This window comes from Anthonomus grandis, chromosome 18, assembly GCF_022605725.1.
Source record: "Anthonomus grandis grandis chromosome 18, icAntGran1.3, whole genome shotgun sequence".
Lineage (NCBI taxonomy): Eukaryota > Metazoa > Arthropoda > Insecta > Coleoptera > Curculionidae > Anthonomus > Anthonomus grandis.
In genome coordinates this window covers 9,350,920-9,374,992 of record NC_065563.1, presented here as the reverse complement: position 1 = coordinate 9,374,992, position 24,073 = coordinate 9,350,920, and the positions used below count along the sequence as shown (strand labels likewise).

The 24,073-nt window shown below is 32.4% G+C and overlaps 2 protein-coding genes across 4 annotated transcripts in view; one reads left to right on the top strand and one right to left on the bottom strand.

The window, feature by feature from the left end:
• The window catches only part of LOC126747023 (uncharacterized), a 312,317-nt gene that overhangs the window by 133,115 nt on the left and 155,129 nt on the right, over nt 1–24,073 (bottom strand). The gene's annotated exons all lie outside the window — the stretch shown is intronic.
• LOC126747017 (casein kinase I-like) lies at nt 1,176–20,788 on the top strand. 3 transcript variants are annotated; one of them, XM_050455491.1, is made up of 7 exons: nt 1,176–1,303; nt 1,364–1,519; nt 12,134–12,376; nt 12,427–12,748; nt 20,143–20,366; nt 20,426–20,572; nt 20,632–20,788. In XM_050455491.1, the coding sequence occupies exons 2-7, from the start codon at nt 1,396–1,398 to the stop codon at nt 20,700–20,702; spliced, it is 1,131 nt and encodes a 376-aa protein (XP_050311448.1). In that variant the 5' UTR covers nt 1,176–1,303; nt 1,364–1,395; the 3' UTR covers nt 20,703–20,788. The 3 variants fall into 3 exon arrangements, with proteins under 3 accessions (XP_050311448.1, XP_050311449.1, XP_050311450.1); XM_050455492.1 differs by having other exon boundaries at nt 20,628–20,788; XM_050455493.1 differs by lacking the exon at nt 1,176–1,303 and adding an exon at nt 11,997–12,108 and having other exon boundaries at nt 1,371–1,519; nt 12,216–12,376.

The window sequence follows — 24,073 nt, the reverse complement described above, 5'->3', positions numbered from 1 at the left end:
AGTTGCTACATAGCAAGTACCAGTTTGCACTACAGGAAAGAAAAAGAGGTAATAATTCTTACTTCACGTCCAAGTGTTCCTATATAGCAAATACCATTAGCCACATCAAAGAAGAAGAACAATTTACAACTGATAAATTTGAACACAAGTATTATACAAATAAATGGTTTTATCTTTGTTTTAATTTAAAACACTCGGATTCAAGAACCAGCTATGTTATTAATAAACTTATGGGTAGCTGAAACCACTCCTATTAAATTGTAGAGAATTTAAATGTTGCTACATAGCAAATGTCAGTTTCCACTACAGAAAAAAAGAAGAAGAATCTAAAAGTAATGATTCTTACGACATGTGTAAATATTAGCTAAAACCACATTTAAATTGTATAGAATTTAAGTTTTGTTACATGTCCTATCTAGTTGACTACGTTTGTTTTCACTAAATATGCCTTATCCCATTAAAAATCCAGTTCGAGAGACCAATATTGTTAACGGAAATATCTGGATGGAAAATAGAATATTACAAATGACCTTTCCAGAAAATCATTAACAACTTTTCAGATTGGTGTTTTATAGATCTTTAGGCACATAATTTGATTAGATTAATAAATCTATTTTTCGTGAAAAAAGTCATTACGCTAAATGTAAAAATCCGGCTCGAAGGGACAAATGTGCGCAGAGTGGTAATCACCAATTTTTGCCCCTTAATCCGTTCGCCTTTAAGGGTCAAAATCCGGTTCAAAGGACCAAAAAGATGTTAAAAACATTAAAAGGAGACAGAGGGAGTTAAACGACCACATTTTTCCCTTCCCTCTCAGTTTGCTTTATCGTTCTAAAACGGCCCGATTTCGGTTTCTCATTAAATACCTCGTGTTCTCGTCCCGAAATCCAGCTTTATAATGGTTATGGTAATTCCGGCAAAACCTCAATCCAGAACTGCACAGAGCGTAAATTGCCATCCAGCGAGGAAGGCGGGGGAGGAAAGTGTTTTCCAGAAATTGATTCAGATTCGGATATTAAGCGGTCGGTGTTAACTACTTTCAGTCAGGACCTCCGTGAAAGGTATTTTCTTCTTGCAAATGGAAATTCGCCTTTAATAGACTACGTGGGTGGAAATTAAAGACGGGGGGCAGGCAAGAACGTTTTCGTCGAACGTGCTCGGGACGAACTTCAACCCGGACATAGAAAAAACGCGTCTGTTGACACGCCAAATGTGACAAAAGCTCAAAATTTTACAGTTAAATTAAAAATATTTAATTTTTTTTTGTTTAAATTCATAATCGAACTTTACGGTTGGAAAAAAGGTATTGGGGAGGACACATCTTTTTAAAGGAATAGTGTAATTTTTTTTAATTGATTTGCAGATGCATAATATGCACGACACAGGCTAGAGACAATGATGCATTTCTTAAAACTTAAATTCGCAAGTAGGAATAATAGTGGTGCTAATACTAGTGGAAACTCTTCGGAAAGAGATAATAAGGTTGTTAAAGAGATCAGGCATCTTCCTGTTGTACAAGGTAAATATTTTATAACATCTTATAATAAATAACACAGTAAATATATAAGTATGACTTAATTTGGCCTGTTTACACTAATATATAGTTTTAGCTACATTTTTTTTTATAATGTAGCGTTTTTGCCGTTGATTAAATACTTTTTGTGCTACGTTTTAATAGTTCTAGTGTGAAATTTTCTTTTTTTTTTCAAATGCTATGACTGGAGGAACTAATATGAATGATGATGACGGTGATTCTATAGTATAGAGAATTGTGCCAAGTGTAAATTGGGGTTTGATGATGTTAAATCTATAATATAATCAATAGGTGTAATAAATATTTTAATGAAAAATATCACAATATTGATATGCGTGGATTCCGCCTGAGAAAAAAACCTAAGTGTATCGGCCGTTGGTAAACTAGAACGTATACAGCAAAAGATTTTGCAAATGTGATTAGTATAAGGGTATTAGATAAATGTAACTAAAGAAATAAACCAAAAAGTGTAAGCAATAACCAGTACCCACCAAGTACGTAGTAAATTCATCCTATGCCGCAGCTGTCACTAATAACAGTGACAAAGTTCTGTTTGAAAAACAAAAAATGCTCGGAAAAAAATGTACAGCAGGTTAAGCAGGATTTGAAGAAGAACTTCAATCCCTCTGACATAGAGGTTAATTTATCGTGGGAAAAATTAATATATCAAATAGCAACTATATTGTACAGGGTGTCCCATTTTGGGTACTTTTGCGGGATATCTCCGTTATTTTTAGAGTTAGAGAGTTGCGTCTTTCGCGACACTCATCGCGACTGGCGATGTGTTTGTTTGCTTTATGCGACCCGATCTTCTTTTTTTGTAAATCAAAGTTAGTCTTCTATTAGCTTTTAAACAGACCCGAAGATCTGTTATTACTTTTCATACATTTTTCTTTAAACTAATCGTTCGTGTAGATAATAAACATGAGTTTTATTCGTATTTCTGTACTTTCATTAGACACACAACCTCATAACAATAATTGCAACAGGTTATGGGCCCAGAATCTTAGTGGTTTATAGTGTGTCTAAGTTCGCGAGTTCTTGAGCGCGTCGCGCCGCCGAACACTCTAGCCGGTACAGTAGTGCATTTACAGGGATTATGCGACTTAAGTGAAGTTGTTCTGCGAAAATGACAACTGCAAAAGAAGGCTCTGCAGGACACATTGTCAAGTTTGACGGGAGCAATTTCCAGCTGTGGAAATTTAGCGTGTCCGTAGTTTTAAAAGCTGAAGGCTTAGATGAAGTCGTTCAAGGAATATCTGGTGACCAGAAGATAAAACAACGACTGAATGGAAACACTGGGACAAGAAAAATTCAAAAGCGCAAGTAGTTTTTCTTTCTTCGATTATGCCTGATCAATTGCAATATTTAGTTAATTGTAAAACTGCTGCGGAAATGTGGTCAAAATTAATTAGTATACATGAGCAGAAGACGGAAGTTTCAAAAGAATTAATTTGGCAACGTTTCTATGAATGTTTCATGCCTGTTAATACAAAAATATCTACTCATATTGCAAATATTGAAACGATTTTTAAGCATTTATCAGATATAGGCGACAGTGTAAGCCAAAGTGCGATTTTTTCGAAAGTGATTAGTAGCTTGCCAGCAAAATACAATGCTTTTCGTACTGCTGGGATTCTGTGAGCCGTCTATGCAAACTTTTAACAATCTAGTAGCACGGCAAGAAGAGACTCGCATGACCTTAAGTGAAGATGAGACTACGAGTTTGGCACTGAAAGTTGAAGCTCTTCAAATGGAACTTACCAATTATACAAGTAAAGAAAAGGGTACAACCAGCAAAGACAAAAGTATTGCCAATCTAAAGAAAAGGACCAATGCAATTTTTGTTATGAGAAAGGACACTGGACGCGTGAATGCAAAAAGCGACTAGCCAAAGAAAAATCTCAGATACAGAAACTGCTTACATATGTGATATGTGATTCTGGTGCAAGCATGCATATGACCAACCAGAAAAAGTGGTCTTCTAAAATCGAGCCAATTAGTAAACCAATTGTTGTAAAAGTGGCAGATCGCAGAGTAATTCAGGCAACTGGGATAGGAACCATAGAAATTCAGGCTCCTGTGAATAATGTCGCACAATAAACAATGTTTTGTTTATTCCTGAGTTGCAAAGAAGTTTATTTTCAGTGGGAGCAATGACTGAGAGAAATTTTACACATTTTTCATACAAAGACGAAGGCGAATTTCGTGATAAAAATGGTAGAATTTCATGCATGGGGACACGAAAGAACAACTTATGGAAAATGAGTTTCCCTATAAAGCAAACCAACTAAATTGAATGTAATCTTGCTACGAGTAATTCACTTCAAATGTGGCATGAACGTTTTGGATACGTCAACCTGCAAGTAATAAAAGATTTAAAGAAAAATGCGAATCTTCCTTGTACAAATTAAAATGATTTTTTCTGTGAGGCATGTCAGTTTGGCAAACAACCAAGAAAACCATTCCATTCAAAAGTTGAAAAACCTGGGGAGATGATTCACTCTGACATGTGTGGACCTATGAACATTAAGTCACCGAGGGGCTCGCTTTTTTTTGCACTCTTTAAAGATGATTTTAGTGAATACCAAATGGTATATTTTATGAGACATAAAAATGAAGTACTAAGTCACTTTAGAATTTTTGAGGCACTTGTACAAACACAAACTGGAAATAAAATAAAAATTTTAAGAAGTGATAATGGAACGGAATATTTAAGCCATGAATTCAGAGCATCTTTAGAAGGGAAAGGAATAGTTCATGAAAAATCCGCGCCATACTCACCTCAGCAAAATGGCACTTCTGAGCGACAAATGCGGTCACTGGTGGAATGTGCCCGCTCTATGCTTTTTAACAAAAATGTTCCAAGAGAATTGTGGACAGAAGCTATAAATACAGCAGCCTCTGTATTAAACAGAGTTTTAAGTGGAGAAAATTCTGAAAGTGCTTATGAAAAATGGTTTTAAAGACAACCGTCCCTCAAACATATGAAAATTTTTGTATCTATAGCCTATGTGTCTATTCCGCCTCAGTTTAGGAAAAAGTGGGATCCAAAAAGTGAAAAACAATTGTTTGTAGGATATGAAGGCTATTCTGAAAACTACAGACTCTGGAACTCGAAAACTCGAAAAATTAGTGTTTTAATGAAAAAGCGTCATGGCACCTGTTTTAAATGAAACTGCTGAAACACCGCTATCTTTTGGAAATTATGAAAATGATTTAGAAGATGATGAAGACACGCCACAAGAAGAAGAAATAACTGAAGTTATTGAACCACGCTGCTTACGGAATGGTGAAACTTTAACGCCCAGTTTATTTCAGAGCTGCAGTTTATTATTCAGAAAAATGATTCGGAAGATTCGGAAAAATGGAAACTGGCTATGGATGAAGAAATTGAGGCTCATCAGAAAAACAAAACATAAGAGCTTGTGCCAAAACCGGAAAATGCGAAAGTGATAGACACCAAGTTGGTGTTTCGCGCAAAAAGTGACGAAAATGGTTACAAAGCTCGTTTAGTGGCGCGAGGTTTTATGCAACAATAAGGCATTGACTATAAAGATACTTTTGCCCCGATAGTGAGATATGACTCTATACGTGTGCTACTTGCTTTAGCAGCAGAAAATGATTATGAAATGTCCCAGTTTGATGTTGAAACTGCGTTTCTGTATGGCGAATTAGAAGAGATAATTTACATAAGACAACCACGTGGTTATGAAGACTCAAATGTTCCCAACCGTGTCGGTAAATTGATAAAAAGTCTGTATGGATTGAAACAGTCTCCGTGCTGCTAGAATAAGACATTTGTGACCTTCTTAAGCAAGTATAATTTTAGACAACTGAAAAGTGACCCATGCGTTTTCGCCGGAAATATAAATGGAGTGTCAATTTATTTGACCTTATACGTGGATGACGGTTTAGTGATATCATCGTCGTCAAATCTGATTTGGGACCTGTTGAGAAACCTAAAGGACAGTTTCGAGATCACGGTGAGTGACGTAAAACAATTTTTTGGACTTGAAATCGAGTGCAATCAAGAAAAACATTCAATAGTGCTTTACCAGAGACAATATGTGAAAAAGATTCTTCAAAAATTCAATATGGATTAAGCAAAACCTGTGAGTGTTCCAGCAGAACCTGGACTTCATCTAAAAACTCCAGATTGTATTGACAGCTCAGCAAGAAATGAACCCTATCGTCAAGCAGTTTTTTCTTTAATTTTTCTGGCTTCGGTAAGCAGACTAACGCAGCAGTTTACGTATTTTAATAATTATTAAAATACGTAATTAAATAGTTAAACAGCAGTTAAACGTATTTTCCGAAATTTAAAGAAAACCGAGAATTTTTCTATTATATATCGAAAAACCGAATGTGCAGTTGTTGAGGGATATACTGATGCTGATTATGCAGGTTGCCCTGAAACTAGAAAATCTACCAGTGGGTACATTTTTGTTTGCGAATGGTCTAGCCAACGACAAAGTATGGTCGCTCTTTCGACTACTGAAGCCGAGTACATTGCCGTGGCACTTGGCACAAAAGAAGCTCTGTGGCTAAAAGCACTATTACATAAAATAGGAATGGGTCAAGAACTTGTTCTGCCGTGCCAAGGCAAAAGCAAGTTTTGAGAAATTAAGGTTTTCCTAATTTTTTGTGCCCTGTGGTTATTAGTTGCCGTATCTTTATAAAAATTTGCGAACCTATGTTTTTTTACCATACCTTTTAGACTATACTACTATATTATACTAAAATAAAGCTCTATAAATATCAATTTAAGGCAGTTATGTCGCTTACATTCATTTGCCTTGATAATTATTTTTAAATACCTAATTTCAAAAAATGGCAAAATAATGTATTGGCTTGTACATTATTTTGCCATGGTTTAACATGCGTAGAAAATTCGTAAAATGTGTCAAAACAGTGTATATTTTATACATTTATATCGCACTTCTGGGATTATAAATAAAATTAAAGGTAATATAAAAGGTTTTTTTTAAGTAATATAAAATGTAGGAAAGATTAAAGGAACATAAAAGTAAAACCTTTAAAATTAAAATTAAAAAAAATTCTAACAAAATAAAAACATATTCGGAAAATGCATAATAAAAAAAAAATTAAATAGAAAATATACCAACAAAAACACGTTTGAAAAATACATTACGTTTGCTTAGAAGTAAAATAAAATGGAGGAACATGTTAAAGAAATGTAACAATAAAACCCTAAATATTTAAATAGAAAATTCTAAAATAATGGCACATTCTGATGCTCATGCATATAATTAATAATATATCAGATAGTATTTTATTCTTTAGTAAAATACCACAAAGTTTGAAATAAAATGGGAAAAATAAATTTTAAACGTTAAGGTTAAACACATAATATAATTAAAGCCCTTCTTCCAATGAATCTTCTGCTTCTGTTAAAGAAATATCTTCCCAAAATCTTTTACGCGAGGGTTTCACATATAAAACCAAATTCCTTAAATTTTTTTCTTCCAGTCAGGACAGCAAAAGTCAGTTTTATAAAAGAAGTTGTTTTCTCCTTTCATGTGGCAAAAAAGCCACATATTTTGGCCATTTCTTCTCAAGTAACCAGAAGTGGTCGTGAATATTTTTTCTTTTATGTTCATTAAACAAATTTGTACACCGTTTAAATTCGCAAAATGGATTTCTAAGAGGATAGATATTTTTGTTTCTAGATATCCTTTGATCTAAAGTCCATGCACGCTTCATTTTTTTCCTCCATTATGACTTTATTTTCTTCATTAACTATATCATCCTCTTCAAGTTCAATTTCTTCAATGTTTCTTTTGGTTGCATTAATGTTGGGTATGTAATCTGGATCCTGTAGATCGTCGTCTTGATCGTCCGGATCGAAAAGGATCGTATCTTGATCCACTACTTCTTCCAAAGCACATTTTTCACCTGTCTGCATTTCCAAACATTGATCAACACTGCTTCTTGTCTTGACATTTTCAGAAAAAATCAATTGTTTAGATAAGTCCACTTACCTTATTTCTTAATAATTCTACCATTCTCCGTGTTCTATTTGAATACATTTTGATGCTACTAACGGCACACAGCATGAATTACGACAACGAAGACTGACTCGACCGCACTTGGCAGAGGATTACGAAATACTAAATTAAAACAATGGCAAAACAGGGTATATGAAACGCATGCCTTATTCTGCCTTAATTCCGTTAATAAATATTGTAAAGTCTTGCCAAGGCAAAGTAATGTATGACCACATACATTCTTTTGCCTTGGGACAGTACCAAAAAAGTGAATGTACATTAATTTGACAGGGCCATTATCTCCCTTATTTTTTAAGCTATAAAAATTCTAAAAATATTCACTTATGCAGGAAAAATATCCGATTCCAAATATCCAAAAAACTCATTTTCGCATTTTTTGCGAGTAAATCCTTTTGCCTTGGCAAGGCAGTGTTAACCCTTAACCCGCCATGTGGCGTCTGACAGACCACTCAATAAATTTAATTGACTGTATTTCTTAAAACGAAGCGCCCCCAAAACTTATCACCTCACCTAATCCTTCTACTATTGGTCCATTATATATCGCCTGACTGGCATTGTTTTATGCCCTTGTGCAAATAAACTATTTCGGTCAGTTAATTCAGCGTAGTCTCCTAGACGCCACATGTTTGTTTGTGTTAGAAACATCGTGTGATCTGATATGGCCGGTCCGTCGAAAAGAATTCGTTTTGAGAATAATAAGTTTGAAGAAACTGTTCTACTGAGTGATGTTGACAGTGCGCCAGAAGATGAAGTAATTGAATGAACACGATACGGCTTCTGACTTTTCTGAAGAAGACTGTAAGGAAAGTGATAGTGATGAAGACAAAAATACTGCTGATTCTGAAGTTAAGGAAGGAGAAAAGAAATATTTTTACGGAAAAAACCGTTTCAGGTGGTGCACTAGTGAGATAATTCCTTCGTCGCACGTAAGAAAACACAACGTAGTCATGAAGGTTCCAACTGTAAAAGGAAGTGCTCGCGACCTAGATAACAGCGCAAGTTCTACCTCGGTATGGAACCTATTTTTCTCCGACGATATTTTAGAACAGATAATTATATGGACAAATCACAAACTCTTTCAAATACGTTCAAACTACAAGGATAAAAACAGTATCAGCCATGTAAGAGATTTAGGTCAAATCGAATTGAAAGCTTTCCTAGGTTTGTTGATTTAAACGTCGGTATTCAAATCGAACCATGAAAATATAAAAACAATTTTTGCTACCGATGAATCGGGCAGAGAGATATTCCGGGCAGTAATGAGCCAAAATAGATTTGCAATTCTATTAGCTGCTCTGAGATTTGATAACCCTGAGACAAGAATTTATTGTAAGGAAGAAGACTCAACAGCAGCAATTTCTGAAATTTTTACAAAGTTCATTAAAAACTGTCAAGACTTTTGTGGTATGGGAGAATCAATGTTAATTGATGAGATGCTCGTTAGTTTTAGGGGAAGAACTCATTTCAAAATGTACATGCCTGCCAAACCCTGTAAATATGGCATAAAGCTTATGTGTCTCACTGATGCTAGGACGAGTTATCTTTGTAATGCTTATATTTACTGTGGGAAAGGATCCGATGGATTTGGACTAAGTGCAGAAGAACAGAAGTTTTCTAAACCGACCCAGGCTGTTATACGCCTCGCTGCAATCAGAATATAACAGCTGATAATTGGCTTTCCCCCATGGAGCTTGTAGATGTTTTGCTCAAAAATAAACTTACCTACGTCGTAACAGTTAGGAAAAATAAAAGAGAAATTCCAACGGAGTTCTTGCCGAACAAAAAGAGAAAATTAGGATCATCATTATACGGATTTCGAAAAGAGGTCACCATGGTTTCTCATGTGAGTAAGCCTGGAAAGTCAGTAGTCTTAGTTTCTTCTATGCATGATAAGGAATTTACTAATCCAGAAACACAAAAGCCAGAAATCATTGCCTATTATAATCGGAACAAGGGAGGTGTAGATACAATTGACGAGAAGTGTTCTAAAAGTTCTTCAAGTCGACGCACCCGTAGATGGCCGCTTGCGATATTCTTCCGTATACTTGACATTTCTGTAATAAATTCGTATATTTTACATCAACGTTTTAAGGAAACGTAGCAGTTCGGGAAAAATCAGTGTTTGCAAAAGAACTAGCAGCTGACTTAGTTCGGGAAAACATAACAACGGGAAGGCGCCAGAAAAATCCTCGAGTACCTCGCGATATACGCAGCACTATTATTAGAATTTTGGGAATACCGGAAGTAGATCAACTACAAGCAGAAGAGGATCTAGTGCTTCAAAAATGCAAGGGATGTTACTTATGTCCACGAGCAAAACACCGTATGTTTATGTGTGCAGTGTAAACGTGCAATTTGCTTACAATATTCGAAACCATTATGTGATATGTGTGTATAAACAAACAAAATATTTAACTCTTGCTACAAGGCAACTTGGTTAGGTTTAATTGATTTTTAAGTTGGATTATATAATATACTACTTTTTCAACAAAGTTGCCCAAAAAGATTACAATATTTTCACTTTTTTTGTATAAGCCGAATTTAAATTTTCTTTAGAGTAAATATTGTGTTTAAGCTTATTACTATTACTATAATTGCAGTAAATATCATTATTTTTAGTAGAAGTAAGCTCATTTGTCACTACAAAATTCCAAAAATAAAGTAAAAAAAAGGAGAGTCATTTTGTTTATTTTTGATAAGTAGTCTGTCAGACGACACATGGCTGTTTATGCAAAAAATTCTCACATGGTGGGTTAAGGATTAATATTAACGTAGACAATCAATCTGCTATCAAACTTGCCCACAATCCAGAATTTCACAAGAGAACCAAGCACATAGACGTTCGTTTTCATTTTGTGCGTGAAGTCTGTGAAAGAGGTAAAATTCAACTGTCATATGTAGAGCCGAATAAACAACTTGCAGAATGTTTGACAAAACCATTATCTAAAAAATTTGTTAAAATATTTTATTTCTAATGTTTTTTTGTAATATTTTGAATAAGTGGGAGTTTTAAATAATGCACAAAAAAAGTATATATTCAGGATATTATTTGCTTGATTATTATTAGTAGTATTAAGGTATATTTAAATATCAAAGGCATAAGCAAAGATTAATATTGAACGAGTTTGTTTTTATATAGAACGCCATAGCAAGCACTTTTATATTTCTCAGATTTATGAGCCGGCTTTTCTTATCGCTTTGTTTATATTAACCCTATCGAACTGGCTTTAAAAGCTAGCTTTTAAACAGACCCGAAGATCTGTTATTACTTTTCATACATTTTTTCTTTTAAACCAATCGTTCGTGTAGTTAATAAACATAAGTTTTATTCGTATTTCTGTACTTTTATTAGACACACAACCTTATAAACCATAATAATCGCAACACCGTTAACAAAATTTTCATAGTCCTTTTATTTTTTAGGATACAGGGCATTTTTGAAATTTTTGCATTTTCAAAAATGCCCTGTATCTTACCGCTGTATCTTAACGCCTCGCTTACCTGATCCGAACCTCATAAACTTTTTTCGATAGGGATATTTCAAAGAACTTGTTTTTATCAATGAAAAACGGACTGAAGTAAAACTGCGAAAAAATAATACGACAAGCGGCCAACGTTTTTTACCAACAATAAAAGAGCCTCTCGACCCATAAAAAGTAATTTAATTCACCGTTTAAATTTTGAAAATTTATTGTGATGTTTAACAGCAATAAAATGTAGGGCGCAATCACACGAACTGGATAAATACAGTACGGGATAGAAAGAGATGGAAATATTTACAAAAAGCTGTGTCAAGCAGTGCAATATATTTTAAAATTGCAAAAAAAAATGGAATATATTTTTGCAATTTTTGAGAACAAAACTCGAAACCATGAATGGTTTATTTTATTTGAAAAAACAAGGTCTTCTGCAAATAGCTCCTCAAGAAGTTCGGGTTATTATTTCAAATATTAATTCATAATTTGGTATCGCTTTCGAAAAAAAAAATTAAAGACTAAAACTTTTATATAAATAAAAAAAAACTTTTTATTAACCATTTAATATTTCCGGAAGAACTTAAAATATTTCAAATTTTTAAAATAAGTTTTCCTAAAGTTGCGCAACTTTTTTGTATTATAAATATTCTTTTAATTTCTATAACTAATCTCGTAAATCCTACTATTTTCGCGGAAAAAAAATCAAAAAAAAATTTTTTTATATTAATTTTATTTGAATAACCTCGTTTTTTTGCTAATATTTCCGAAAGTAATTAGAATTCGGAATTTCTAAAAAGCATTTTATAACCCTTAAAATTGCACAGCTTTTTATAATCCAAAAATATTATTTCATATCTTTACTAATTCTGCTACTTAACCTAACGTTAACAAAAAACAATTACTAAAACCAAAAAAAAAACTGATGTGGAGGAACACCCTCTTAATTATTTTTAGGCAAATCACCCTCCCTTATAACCAAAAAATAATAAAAAATGATGAAGATGGTGTTCCGTAGAAAAGTGGTATCGCCCTGCACCGCATCGGACTGCACGATGGAATACTTTCGGTAATTTCCGATTCCTCCATTTTAGAGTCAAAAAATATTCCTCTACCTAACATGACCTCGAGTCAGTCCTCATCCTCCGGGGTGCTAATGGTTGGCCCTAATTTCAGAGTCGGAAAGAAAATCGGCAACGGAAACTTCGGCGAACTACGTTTAGGTAAGAACCTTTACAATAACGAGCATGTGGGCATCAAATTGGAACCGCTCAAGAGCAAAGCTCCCCAGCTACACCTGGAGTATCGGTTTTACAAAATGCTCGGACAAGTCGAAGGTAATTTTCTCATCATTTTTAATAAAAAAGGTTAATTAAACACATTTCAGGAGTTCCTAAGGTGTACCACTTGGGTACCTGCGGTGGCAGGTACAACGCCATGGTGATGGAACTTCTTGGACCCAGTTTGGAGGATCTTTTCACCTTGTGCAGCAGGAAGTTTCGCCTCAAAACCGTTTTAATGATCGCGGATCAGCTGATCACCAGGATCGAATACGTGCACTCAAAACGGCTGATTTACCGGGATATTAAGCCGGAGAACTTCCTTATAGGCCGTTCGAAGTCGAAGAAGGAGAAAATTATTCATATTATCGACTTCGGGCTGGCTAAGGAGTACATCGATCCGGAAACTGGGAAGCATATTCCTTATAAGTATGTTATGGTTTTTTTTTTGGATATCTTCAGAATTCTTCGGAATATTTGAATTATTTAAAAAACACCGTAAAACATATAAAATTTGGCATTTTTTTTGTCAATTAAGTAATTGTGTATGTTTTACTGTTTTCTAGAGAGAAAATAAGACACTCAAAATTTCAAGTTTTTTAATATTTGATTTTTTTGCAAATATCCGTGGAAGTATTTGGCATATTTTAAATATTTAAAAATGCTTTGAAATTGCTAATTTTTGTTGTAATATACCTCATAGTTTTACATTTCATTTTATTTGAAAAAACTCTGATTTTTGTAAATATCTCCGATAGTATTTGGAATATTTTAATTTTGAAAAAGTATTTTATCGATTATAGCATTGTACAGCTTTTTTGCATATTATCGAATTCTGTAACAACTGATTATAGGAAAAAAAATAAAACCTAACATATTTTATTCTAATTAATTTTTTTTAATTTTATGTAAAAAATTTGTTTTTTACATAAAGTTGGAAGTCTTTGGAATATTTAAAAGACACCTTACAATACATAAAATCGAGCAATTTTTTTGTAAATTAATTAATCTTTTAACTATTTTCGAGAAATAAATAAGAAACCCAAAATTAATTTTTTCTGTAAAATTTGATTGTTTGCAAATATATGTAGAAATATTTGGAATATCTCAAAACATTAAAAGTATAAAATTTGCAAATTTTGAGTACAAAACTCGAAACCATGAATGGTTTATTTTATTTGAAAAAACACGTTTTTTTGTTTACAGTTTTATTAAACAGCTTCTGAAGTAATTCAGATTAATATTTCAAATATTTAAAAAGCACTTTATAATCCTTGAAATTATATCTTGTATTTTAACTAATCTTATAGCTCGCTATCGTTTTCGAAAAAAAATTTAAGACTAAAACATTTAATTAAATAAAAAAAAATTTTTATTAACTTTTAATATTTTCGGAAGATATATTTCACATTTTCGAGATAAGTTTAATAACCCTTAAAATTGCGCACTTTTTTTGTCATATAATTCATTTTGTAACAGCTACTATTTCTGAGCAAAAAATAAAATATAATTGATTTTAACATTTTAAAAAATAAATAATAAATTATTTGAAAAAACTAAGATTTATGCAAATATCTCCAGAAGTAACTGAAATATTTGAAATTTTTTAAATACGTTTTGTAACATTTGAAATTGTGCAACTTTTTTGTATTATAAATGTTCTCCTAACTGCTACTGTTTTGGAGCAAAAAATATAAAAACCTTAAATTTTTAATTATAATTTTTCTGAAAAAACTCGTATTTCTGCAAATATCTCCGTAAGTAATTGAAATACTTCAAATTTTTAAAATATGTTTTAAAAACGTTAAAGTTTTGTATTGTAACTAATCCTGTAACTCCTATTGTTTCTAAGCAAAAAAAAAACCCAAAATTTTAAATTTTAATTTTGTTGAAATAGCTCGGATTTTTGCAAATATCTCTGGAAGTAATTGGAATAATACAAAATTCAAAATACATTCTATAACTGTTAAGGTTACGTAATGTTTTTATTTAAAAAATAATCGTGTTACTACTACTATTGCTGAGCAAAAAACCTAAAATTTTCAATTATAATTTTTTTGAAAAAACTGGTATTTTTGCCAATATCTCTGAAAGAAATTGAAATATTTCGAATATTTTAAATATATTTCAGAGCACTTAAAATTGTGCAAAACTTTTGTATTCTAACTAATTTTGTATATGTAAAAGCAAAAAAAATAAAAACCTAAAATTTTTAAATAACATTTTTTTTTAAAAGTCAGATTTCTGCAAGTGTCTTTAGAAATAATTGGAATATTTCAAATTTCTTAAATACCTTTTATAACCCTTATAATTTGACAACTTTTTTATATTGTAATTAATTTTGTTACCGCTACGTTTTTGACCAAAAAACATAAAAACCTCAAAGTTTTTATTTTAATTTTGTTGAAAAAACTCATACTTTTTCCAATATCTTAGGAAGTAACTGAAACATTTCAAAATTTTAAAATATGCTCTCTAGCCCTTAAAATTGCGCAACTTTTTTATTTTATGACTAATCTTCTAACTGCCACTGTTTCTAAGTAGAAAAATAAAACATAAATAATTTAATTTAACTTAAAAAAAAACTATAATTTCCGCAAATATCTTCGGAAGCAATTCAAATTTTTGAAATATGTTTTGTTACTCTTAAAATTCTGCAACTTTCATGTCATAGAATTTATCTTGTCTGGTACTGTTTTGGAGAAAGAAAAGTAAAAATCCTGAAATTTTGTATTTTAATTTTATTTAAACAAACTCAGATTTCTGCAACTGTCTCCTTAAAATATTTTAAATTGTTGAAATACGTTTCATAACCCTTGAAATTGCACAATTTTTTTGTAAATCAACTAATTTTATAACTGCTTCGGTTTTTGAGAAAAAAAATAAAAATCAAAAATTATTAATTTTAATTTTTTTAAACGTAACTTTCTGCAAATATTTCCTATATTAATGAAAAAATTTCAAATTTTTAAAATAAATCCTATAATTTTAGAAATTGTGCAACTTTCTGTATTTTAACTAGTGTTGTATCTTTTACTATTTTTGAGCAAAATAATAAAAACCAAAAATTTTAGATTTTAATTTTTTGGAAAACACTTGGATTTCTGCAAATATCTCCGAAAGTAATCAAAATATTTCAAAATCTTGAAATAGGTTCTATAATCCTTGAAATTGCGCACCCTTTTGTACTATAACTAATTATGTAAGTATTCTGTTTCTGAGCAAAAAAAAATAAATAATATCTTTATTTAGCAAAAAACTACATTCAATAAAAACATTAATGAAAAATAAACTAAAAGTATAAGTTAGCCATAACTGTATCAGGACACTCCGGTTTGTCCATGGATGGTCTCGGTAATCCAGAAACAGCATCCCAGTTCCAGAAATATCCTGTCAGAGGTAGACCATAAATTAAAACTAGACTTAACCTAAACATTATTTCCTTGCCCCACTTATTAAAAGCACAGTTAATTGTTGTTTGCCTTATAATAATAAAAATAATGTCGACTCAGGTTGATCGAGTCGGTTCGGTTGCAAGCAGCCGATGACACACATTTGTAACTTGGTTGACCTTGCTGACCAGATACATAGGTCCCCCCGGGTAACACTTAGAAATGCTTCGGTAGTTCCAAGAAGCTGCACCCAGTATTCCGGTTGACCCAAAAATACCCAGTCAATAAACAAACCCACAATCAAGATGATGATTGGAGCGGAAACAATGCATACTATAGTAAAACTTAATTAACTACATAATTAAAATAACATAATAAAATAACAAACACAATATTACTTATTCATGATAAATCTCAAGAGCCCTCTGAATTCATTCAAAGTAATACAATTTATGATGTTAGCAAGCAAGTTGTTAAATAGAATTAAATCTTTGTATAGAACTGAATTATGCATTTGGGTTGTGTTACATCTGTCGACTAGTATGAAGTCTATACGATTTCTCGTATTATAGTTATGTATATCTCCAAAAACTCTTAATTTATTACAAATATAATCGGGGAGCATCTGATGTTTTAATTTAAAAATAAACAAATAAACGTTATACAAAATTCTTTGATATACAGACAACATATTTTAGGACACCCAAAATAGAGACAACAGGCGTGTAACGATTACAATTTAAAATCAGTCTCATAGCCCTATTTTGAATTCTTTCCAGCTGGTCAATTCTATACTGTGGCAAGTTAAACAATAATGTTGAACAGAACTCTAAATGAGGAAGAGCAATGGCGTTGTAAAGTTGATGTACATTGACAAATTTTTTCCTGTTCATGTGATAAATCCAACTTTTTTTGAAAATTTTCTCATTACATAATCTGCATGAGCATGGAAATTCAGATTGGCATCGAAAATTGTTCCCAAATATTTAATTTCTTTAGCATACAAAATACTTTCCCCATTCACAGAAATCTGTATATTGCCCAAGTTTATAGAACTTAATCTAGATCTCTTGCCAAATATATAAAACTTGGATTTACTTGCGTTTAAACTTAGTTTACTTCTACAAAGCCAGATGAGTAAGTTATTGAGTTCAACGTTCATGACCTGTTGCAGTTGATGAAAGTCTTTACCCACCACATATAACATTGTATCGTCCGCAAACAACTCCACATAACACCCCCGCACTACCTCCACCATATCGTTGACATACAATAAAAATAGCAAGGGGCCCAAGACCGTTCCACCGTTCGGCACACCATGCTTTACATTAACACTTTTAGATGAACTATTTTTGTACATGACTCGCTGAACTCTACCACTTAGATAAGCTTGAAACGTTTAAGGCCTAACAGTTCTAATTTCCTAATTAATATTTCTCTACTCACGGTTTCAAACGCTCTCTTAAAATCCAAAAACACAGTAAGTACTAGATTATCAGAGTCAAGGGCCCTGAGAAAATTATCAACTGTATTAATAATGACAGACTCACATGAATGATTCTCACGGAACCCCGATTTGTTAGGTACAACTATTTTATTTATATTACAATGTTCGAGTAGCTGTTCCTTAACACATACTTCAAGGAGCTTCTCATAAATAGGTACGGTGTTAATTGGCCGAAATTCATTACACAATTTAGTGTTTTGCACTTTTGGAACAGGAACAACGGTAGAAAGTTTCCAGGCTTGCGGAAAAACCTCAGTACAGGATGTATTGACTATATCCAAAAGACGATCACCCACAACATAAGCAACATCGCAAAGAACCTGCTTAGAGATGCCACTCTCCCCACCACCAACGTTTTTTAGATTTTTAAGTATTTCCTTTATTTTAGTCATCGAAACTTTATTAAATTGTGTCAAGGTATTCTGGACTGTAGGTGGTTCAATGAAATGTTTGACCATTTTCTGCTGGTGGCATATCTGCAAGAATAAGATCAATACTATTCACGAAATAATTATTAAATCCATATGCAATATCATCCTCCTGTGTAATGATTTCATTTTCAAATTTTATTTCATTAGGCATGTTTTGGTTTTTTCCTGTCAAAAGCGTCTTCAGATTTTTCCAGAGTTCTTTTTGATTATTTTTATTTAGATCTATGGTATTCGCAAAAAATCTGTCCTTTTCTACTCCTATCTTGCTTAGTATGGTATTTCTTATAGCCTTATATTCATTCCAAATGTTATCGTTATTTTCTAGGGCAGCCCTTTTATATAATCGATCCCTTTCCTGCATTTGCTCCCTTATATCTTGAGTTATCCATTTTTTATCGGCATATTTCTGCTTTTGCATAATTTTAATCCTTCGGCACATACTGTCAAGAATTGTTCTAATATCTGTGACAAAAGTATTAGCTAGTAAGTCAACATTCGAACTATTTATATTCCAATTGCATGTAAGTAGTTCTTCCTTAAGTTTATTGCATTTATAGCCTTTAAAAGACCTAGTATAACTTACTGTATCCATTGGCTGTTCCTTTGATTGATCTATAGAAATTGATATAATAGAATGGCCACTAATTTTAGGAGTCTGATGGACTTTATGCGAAAGAGATTTGTCATTTGAAATTAAATAAATCAATCAGAGTCTGACTTCTGTGGACTATTCTAGTTGGGATCTTAATTAGTTGACTAAACCCATTGGTATAAATGATACTGAATAATTTGTTACTATAAAAACTGTTTTTTAATAAATCAAAATTAAAATCCCCAAGAATAATGTTGGTGTGCCATTAAATTCACTAACTTGCTCTAAATATTCCCCAAAAAACTCTATAAATTTGCCATCTTGTTTCTGAGGCGAATGGTACAAAACAGAGCACAAATATTTACCTCCACCCATAGATAGCTCAAAAGACAACAACCAGACATAATCATCAATAGACAATACAGACCCCACCTTATATCTAATATCGTTTCTAATAAGGGCCAAGGCCCCACTTGTTCTACTAGTGCATTGCTCCAAATTCTACCCATCAATAATCAACTCACATGGCTCAATAACCGGCGTTACGTGAGTCTCACTCAAAAGCAAGATCTTAGGCCTCCAGTCATTTGCTAGTAAAATAATGTTATCTTTGTTGTTTAGATAACCTTGGCAATTAAAATAAAAAATGTTGGTGTTAAGTGCAATATTTAGGTCTAATTGCTATTATTGCTACTGTTTCTGAGCAGAAAAAAAATCTTTAAATTATTTATTTTAATTTTTTCGAAATAACTTGGGGATTTCTGCCAATATCGCCGGAAGTAATTGAAATATTCTGAATTTTTAAGATAAATTCTTTAGCTCTTGAAATTGCGCAACTTTTTTATATTGTAACTAATATTGTAACCGCCGCTTTTTCTAAGCAGAAAAAATCGAAACCTAAAGATTTTAATTTTAAGTTTATTTAAAAAAACTCTGTAAATGTACCTATATGCCAAATTTTTAAAATACATTTTATAAACCTTAAAATTGCGTAACTTTTTTGTGTTATAATTAATCTTGTAACTGCTACTGCTTACTATTTTCATTTTTTTGAAAAAAACCCTGATTTCGGAAATAGGGACATTTCAAATTTTTGAAAAACGTTTTATAACTCTTAAAATTGCGCAAATCTTTGTAATCTAACTACTATAAGAATGTAATAATAATATTGTTTATTTAGCATAATAGCTACATACAAAAAACTAGTATCAAAAAAGAATATAAAATATACACACTACAAAATACATAAGACTGCAAGGAGAAAAAAAATTAAAACCTTGAAAAGCTCGAAAAACTAAATAATAAAAAGTGATAAAAACTAACCTAGATTAATTAACCCTTATAACTGTTAAGAACCAAAAAATAAAAATAATATTTTTTTTTTAAATAACTCTATTTCTTGCAAATATTTTTGGAAGTATTTGGAATATTCGGAACATTTAAAAAGCATTTTATAATCCTTAAAATTGCGCAACTTTCTTGTAATTTAACTAATCTATGTGCGTAAAAAAGTCTTTTTACCCACTAGCGCGTAAAGGAATTTGGTAATTTTGCACGTTACACGTGTGTAAAATCTCCTTTTTTATACATTTTACAGACTTGTTACATAAATAATTATTATAGCCCATAAAATTGCACAATTTTTTTTTCTACTACCCTGCGTAAAGTACTTACCTTACACACTTCCCAGGGTTTATAAATTTAAATTTTTTACGCACTAGTGCTTCTTCGGTAGTAGAAAAAATCTCATTTTTTATTGATGGCAAAAAATTTCCCATTCATAAAAAAAAATATTATTTCACACACTTGTTACATAAATAACAATTTTCTTAAACCAACCCTGAATCTCTTCCAGTGTTCCTTTTAAGCTATCTATTAATACTAAAAATTGATTTTCTCAGGGAGCACAAGTCCTTAACGGGCACCGCCAGATATATGAGCATCAACACCCATTTAGGACGGGAACAATCCCGAAGGGACGACCTGGAAGCAATGGGCCACATGTTCCTCTACTTCCTAAGAGGATCTTTGCCCTGGCAAGGCCTTAAGGCCGACACCCTTAAGGAGAGATACCAAAAGATTGGCGATACGAAGAGGAGTACCCCCATAGAAGTACTTTGCGAAGGTTCTCTAAAGGTTCTTATTGCTTACGTGAGGTTTTATTGACCTTTTATCTAACTGAAGGTCAACCCGACGAGGTGGCAACTTACATGCGATACGTGAGGAATCTGGATTTTTTCGAAACGCCCGACTACGACTACTTGAGGAAGATGTTTAGGGATTTGTACGTGAAAAAGGGGTATCCGGACGATGGGATTTTTGAGTGGACTGGTATGCTGTATTTAAATAGAAAAATTATCTTTTTTTTATTTTAAATTATTCTTAGACAGAGTTTCCTGGCTTAATACTGAGGAGCGTAAGGAGATCCACAAGACGAAAACCTAAGCGGGCATTTTTGTAGGATGTTAAGTTTTGTCTTTTGTGTATTCAACAAAGGTCTTTTTTTTGAATATTTTATAAAAAATAATAAAATTTTTATTGAGTCAAGGTGTTTTTTTCTTAAACCCGTAAAAGACAATTTTAGTTTGTCAATTATTTTTGAAGATATGAGAAGAAAATCAATATTTTTCAAAATAGTTTAGGTTTGGTCAAGGTCCAAAATTGAGCATGTACAAAATACAATCAACATACTACATATATGCATTAAAATAAACTGCAAAATATATTACGTTTTTTAATGATCGGTTCTCGTATATATTTACGGTCGATTCGAGTCTTTCTACGAAACCCTGGTCCATTCAACAATAAATATTTGTCAGATAAAGATAGATTGGGAAGTTCGGCGCAAATAACGTAAAACAGACGAAGATACGAAATTCTCTCGATGCTGCTGGGATTGAATTGTGAACGGGCCGGGACTATTAGCCAGAGTCGCGCGGTCAAAAATAGGCAATGCAATTATTTTATACGTTTTATTATTGTTATTTTACAGTCTTCTTCAATTAAACGAATATAAGTAAAATATTAACTTGAATTGCGTTTTGTTATTTATAACGTAATTTTTTACTAGATATTATATATTAAACGGCGTGTTACAAATTCCTAGCTTACTATTGGGATCTCGGTAAATATAAGAGATACGAAAATGGTTAAACTTAGGGCAAAGTTGCATATTTTTGAGCCTAAACATGTGCCATTAAAAAATGTGTATGAAAAATATTTCAATTTATATTTCTTGTTGGGGTGCCGCTATTGGACCACCCCTGTACGTAGAAATAATGTTTCGAAGAATCAACCATTACTTAAGATGCGTGTCATAATATCGTCGATGCAATGCCACACCCACGAATGTGTAAAATTTTTGTTTTTCACCTAAGTACACCATTAATAATATCATAGTCATTCCTTTATTCTGCCACAACCACGAATGTGATTCAAGGCTAGGAAATCGTGGGGAGGAGATGCGCGCTTTCACGAAAGTCAGTCAACAGATAACTATAATCCCGAAGAGCTTCTAGAAATTCTTCCTGCTCTTCTTGTTCGAGCTCTAGCGATACATTCGAATCAGAGGATCAAAATGAAATTAAAGAAAATAAATTAAGTAAGTTATGCAGAATGGTGTGACGCAAACATACAAATATTCTAGGGCTATTTTTCTTTTTTATAAAGTGAGTGTCCTAAGGGGAAGAAGAAAAACATACACGCTTGGAAGAAAAACATAATGAAAGAAAAAAAAAGATTAAAAGGAGAGTCTTACGTCTGTTCTAGAAATGAAGAGAGACCAGCACGTCCCATGTTACTATCCCCATGTTTTGGTAAAGCAAGCACCATGTGATACTTTTATCAAAGAAGAAAACCGACTCAAAATTTACAATAAATTCCGTCAAATGATTTCGGTAGACGATCAGCGAATTTTCTTAAATAGTCATATTGATAAACAAAAGAAAAAGAGAGTGACTAGAAATATTGAAAATTCAAGAAGAACGTTTACCATGAATTACTCTTTTACCGTCAATGGGGAAAAAAGACAAGTATGCCGATCCTTTTTTATGGCTACACTCATTGTTACAGATGCATTTATGCGCCGAGCTGTAGCAACGCTTTCTTCCAGCGGCATAGTTAAAAAAGAAAATCGTGGAAAACGTGTCCCACCCAATAAATTAAAAGATGATGATGAACTGCTGATTCGTAAGCACATTCTTTCATTTCCAGCCCATTATTGTAGAGCCTTTAGTACAAAAAGGTATTTCAATTCTTCACTAAACGTCTCTATTATGCACAAATTATACAAGTGCTCAGAATTAAATGTCCATCCAGTTTCTTTTGAAAAATATCGACGACTGTTTAGAAGTTATAACTTGTCATTGGTTTCATAAACCCAAAAAGGACCAGTGTAAAAAGTGCTTAAAATATACGAATAGGACAGAAGAGGGAAAAAAGGCACGTGAAGAGGTGCATCACGAACACATGCTAAGAAAAAAATTTAGGTCGTGAGACTCGAGACGAAGACAAAGAAATTTCAAAAAATAATTTAACTTTGACCTTGAGGTAGTGGTAACGACTTCAAAAGGTCCAACAGGACAAATATTTTACCTACGAAAATTGACTGTCTAAAATTTAGGAAATCAGGACGGAATCCGTTACCTTTGGGATGAAACCCAAGGAAAAAGGGGGTCAAACGAGATACCCTCGTGTATTTACAAATACATTATCAATCAACAAAACGTTACTGAAGTTCGAATGATGTCGGACGGGTGTGGCGGCCAACAAAAAAATTCACATTTTGCTGTTATGTGCTTGAAACTTCTTACGGATCACACCAATTTAAAAACTATTGATGACAAGTTTTTTGAAACAGGACATACCGAGATGGAGTGTGATTCATTCCACTCGAAAATAGAACAAAATATGCTCCTGTTTATTCACCCTAAGGTTGGGCTCAGATAATAAGAAGTGCTCGAACACACCCACAGCCTTTTGAAGTCAGATTCATGATGTTTTATGACGTTTGAAATACAAAATCAGAAATTCAACCAAATTCCCTGGCAAGAAGTTTGTTGGTTACGATATATTAAAAGATAACGTGGAGACAATGACCTATAAAAAATATTTTGGAAATGAATTTCAACAAGTAGAGAGCACGAAAAGCCGTGGACGGCCCAAAAACGTTGACTTGAAGAAAGCTTATGATAAGCAGTTGCCAATTGCGATTGCCAAATATAAAGATCTTCAGAAAATGTGCAATGACTTAACAATTCCAAAGCACTATCATAACTTTTATAATTCCATAAATGCTGATAAAAATGTAAGAGACAATTTACCAGAGTCAAACGAAAGCGAGGATTCAGATGAAAACTAAATTATTCTAAAATATGATTTAAGTGTTTTACTACATTATTATTTCTTTGTCCAGTGTCAATATTTGAATTTTTTTTTGTTCCACTTTTATCATAATAAAAGTTGATATCATTTAACGTATATGCATTTTATTAAAAAAACTACAACCACGAATGTAACCTTTTTTTCAAAAGTTAATGATATTTTCATAAATTCCTGTTCATTTTTCTAAAATATAACTCTAACATCTCTTAATAAAAGTACAAAAAAAAATGTCACACTAAATCCTGATTTTTAACAACTAATTGAAAATTTAAAAATGAGATAATCTGCACCGACGATATATATGTCTGTATATGGAAATAATTATAACAATTTTGAATTTGATAACTGTCTGTTACCTATAACTAGCATAGTGCAGATTTGGCTCACCCTGAAATCGGTTTCGCGTTTATATTATACTGTAGTTCTTGTTGTTATTCTGTTTGTTATATA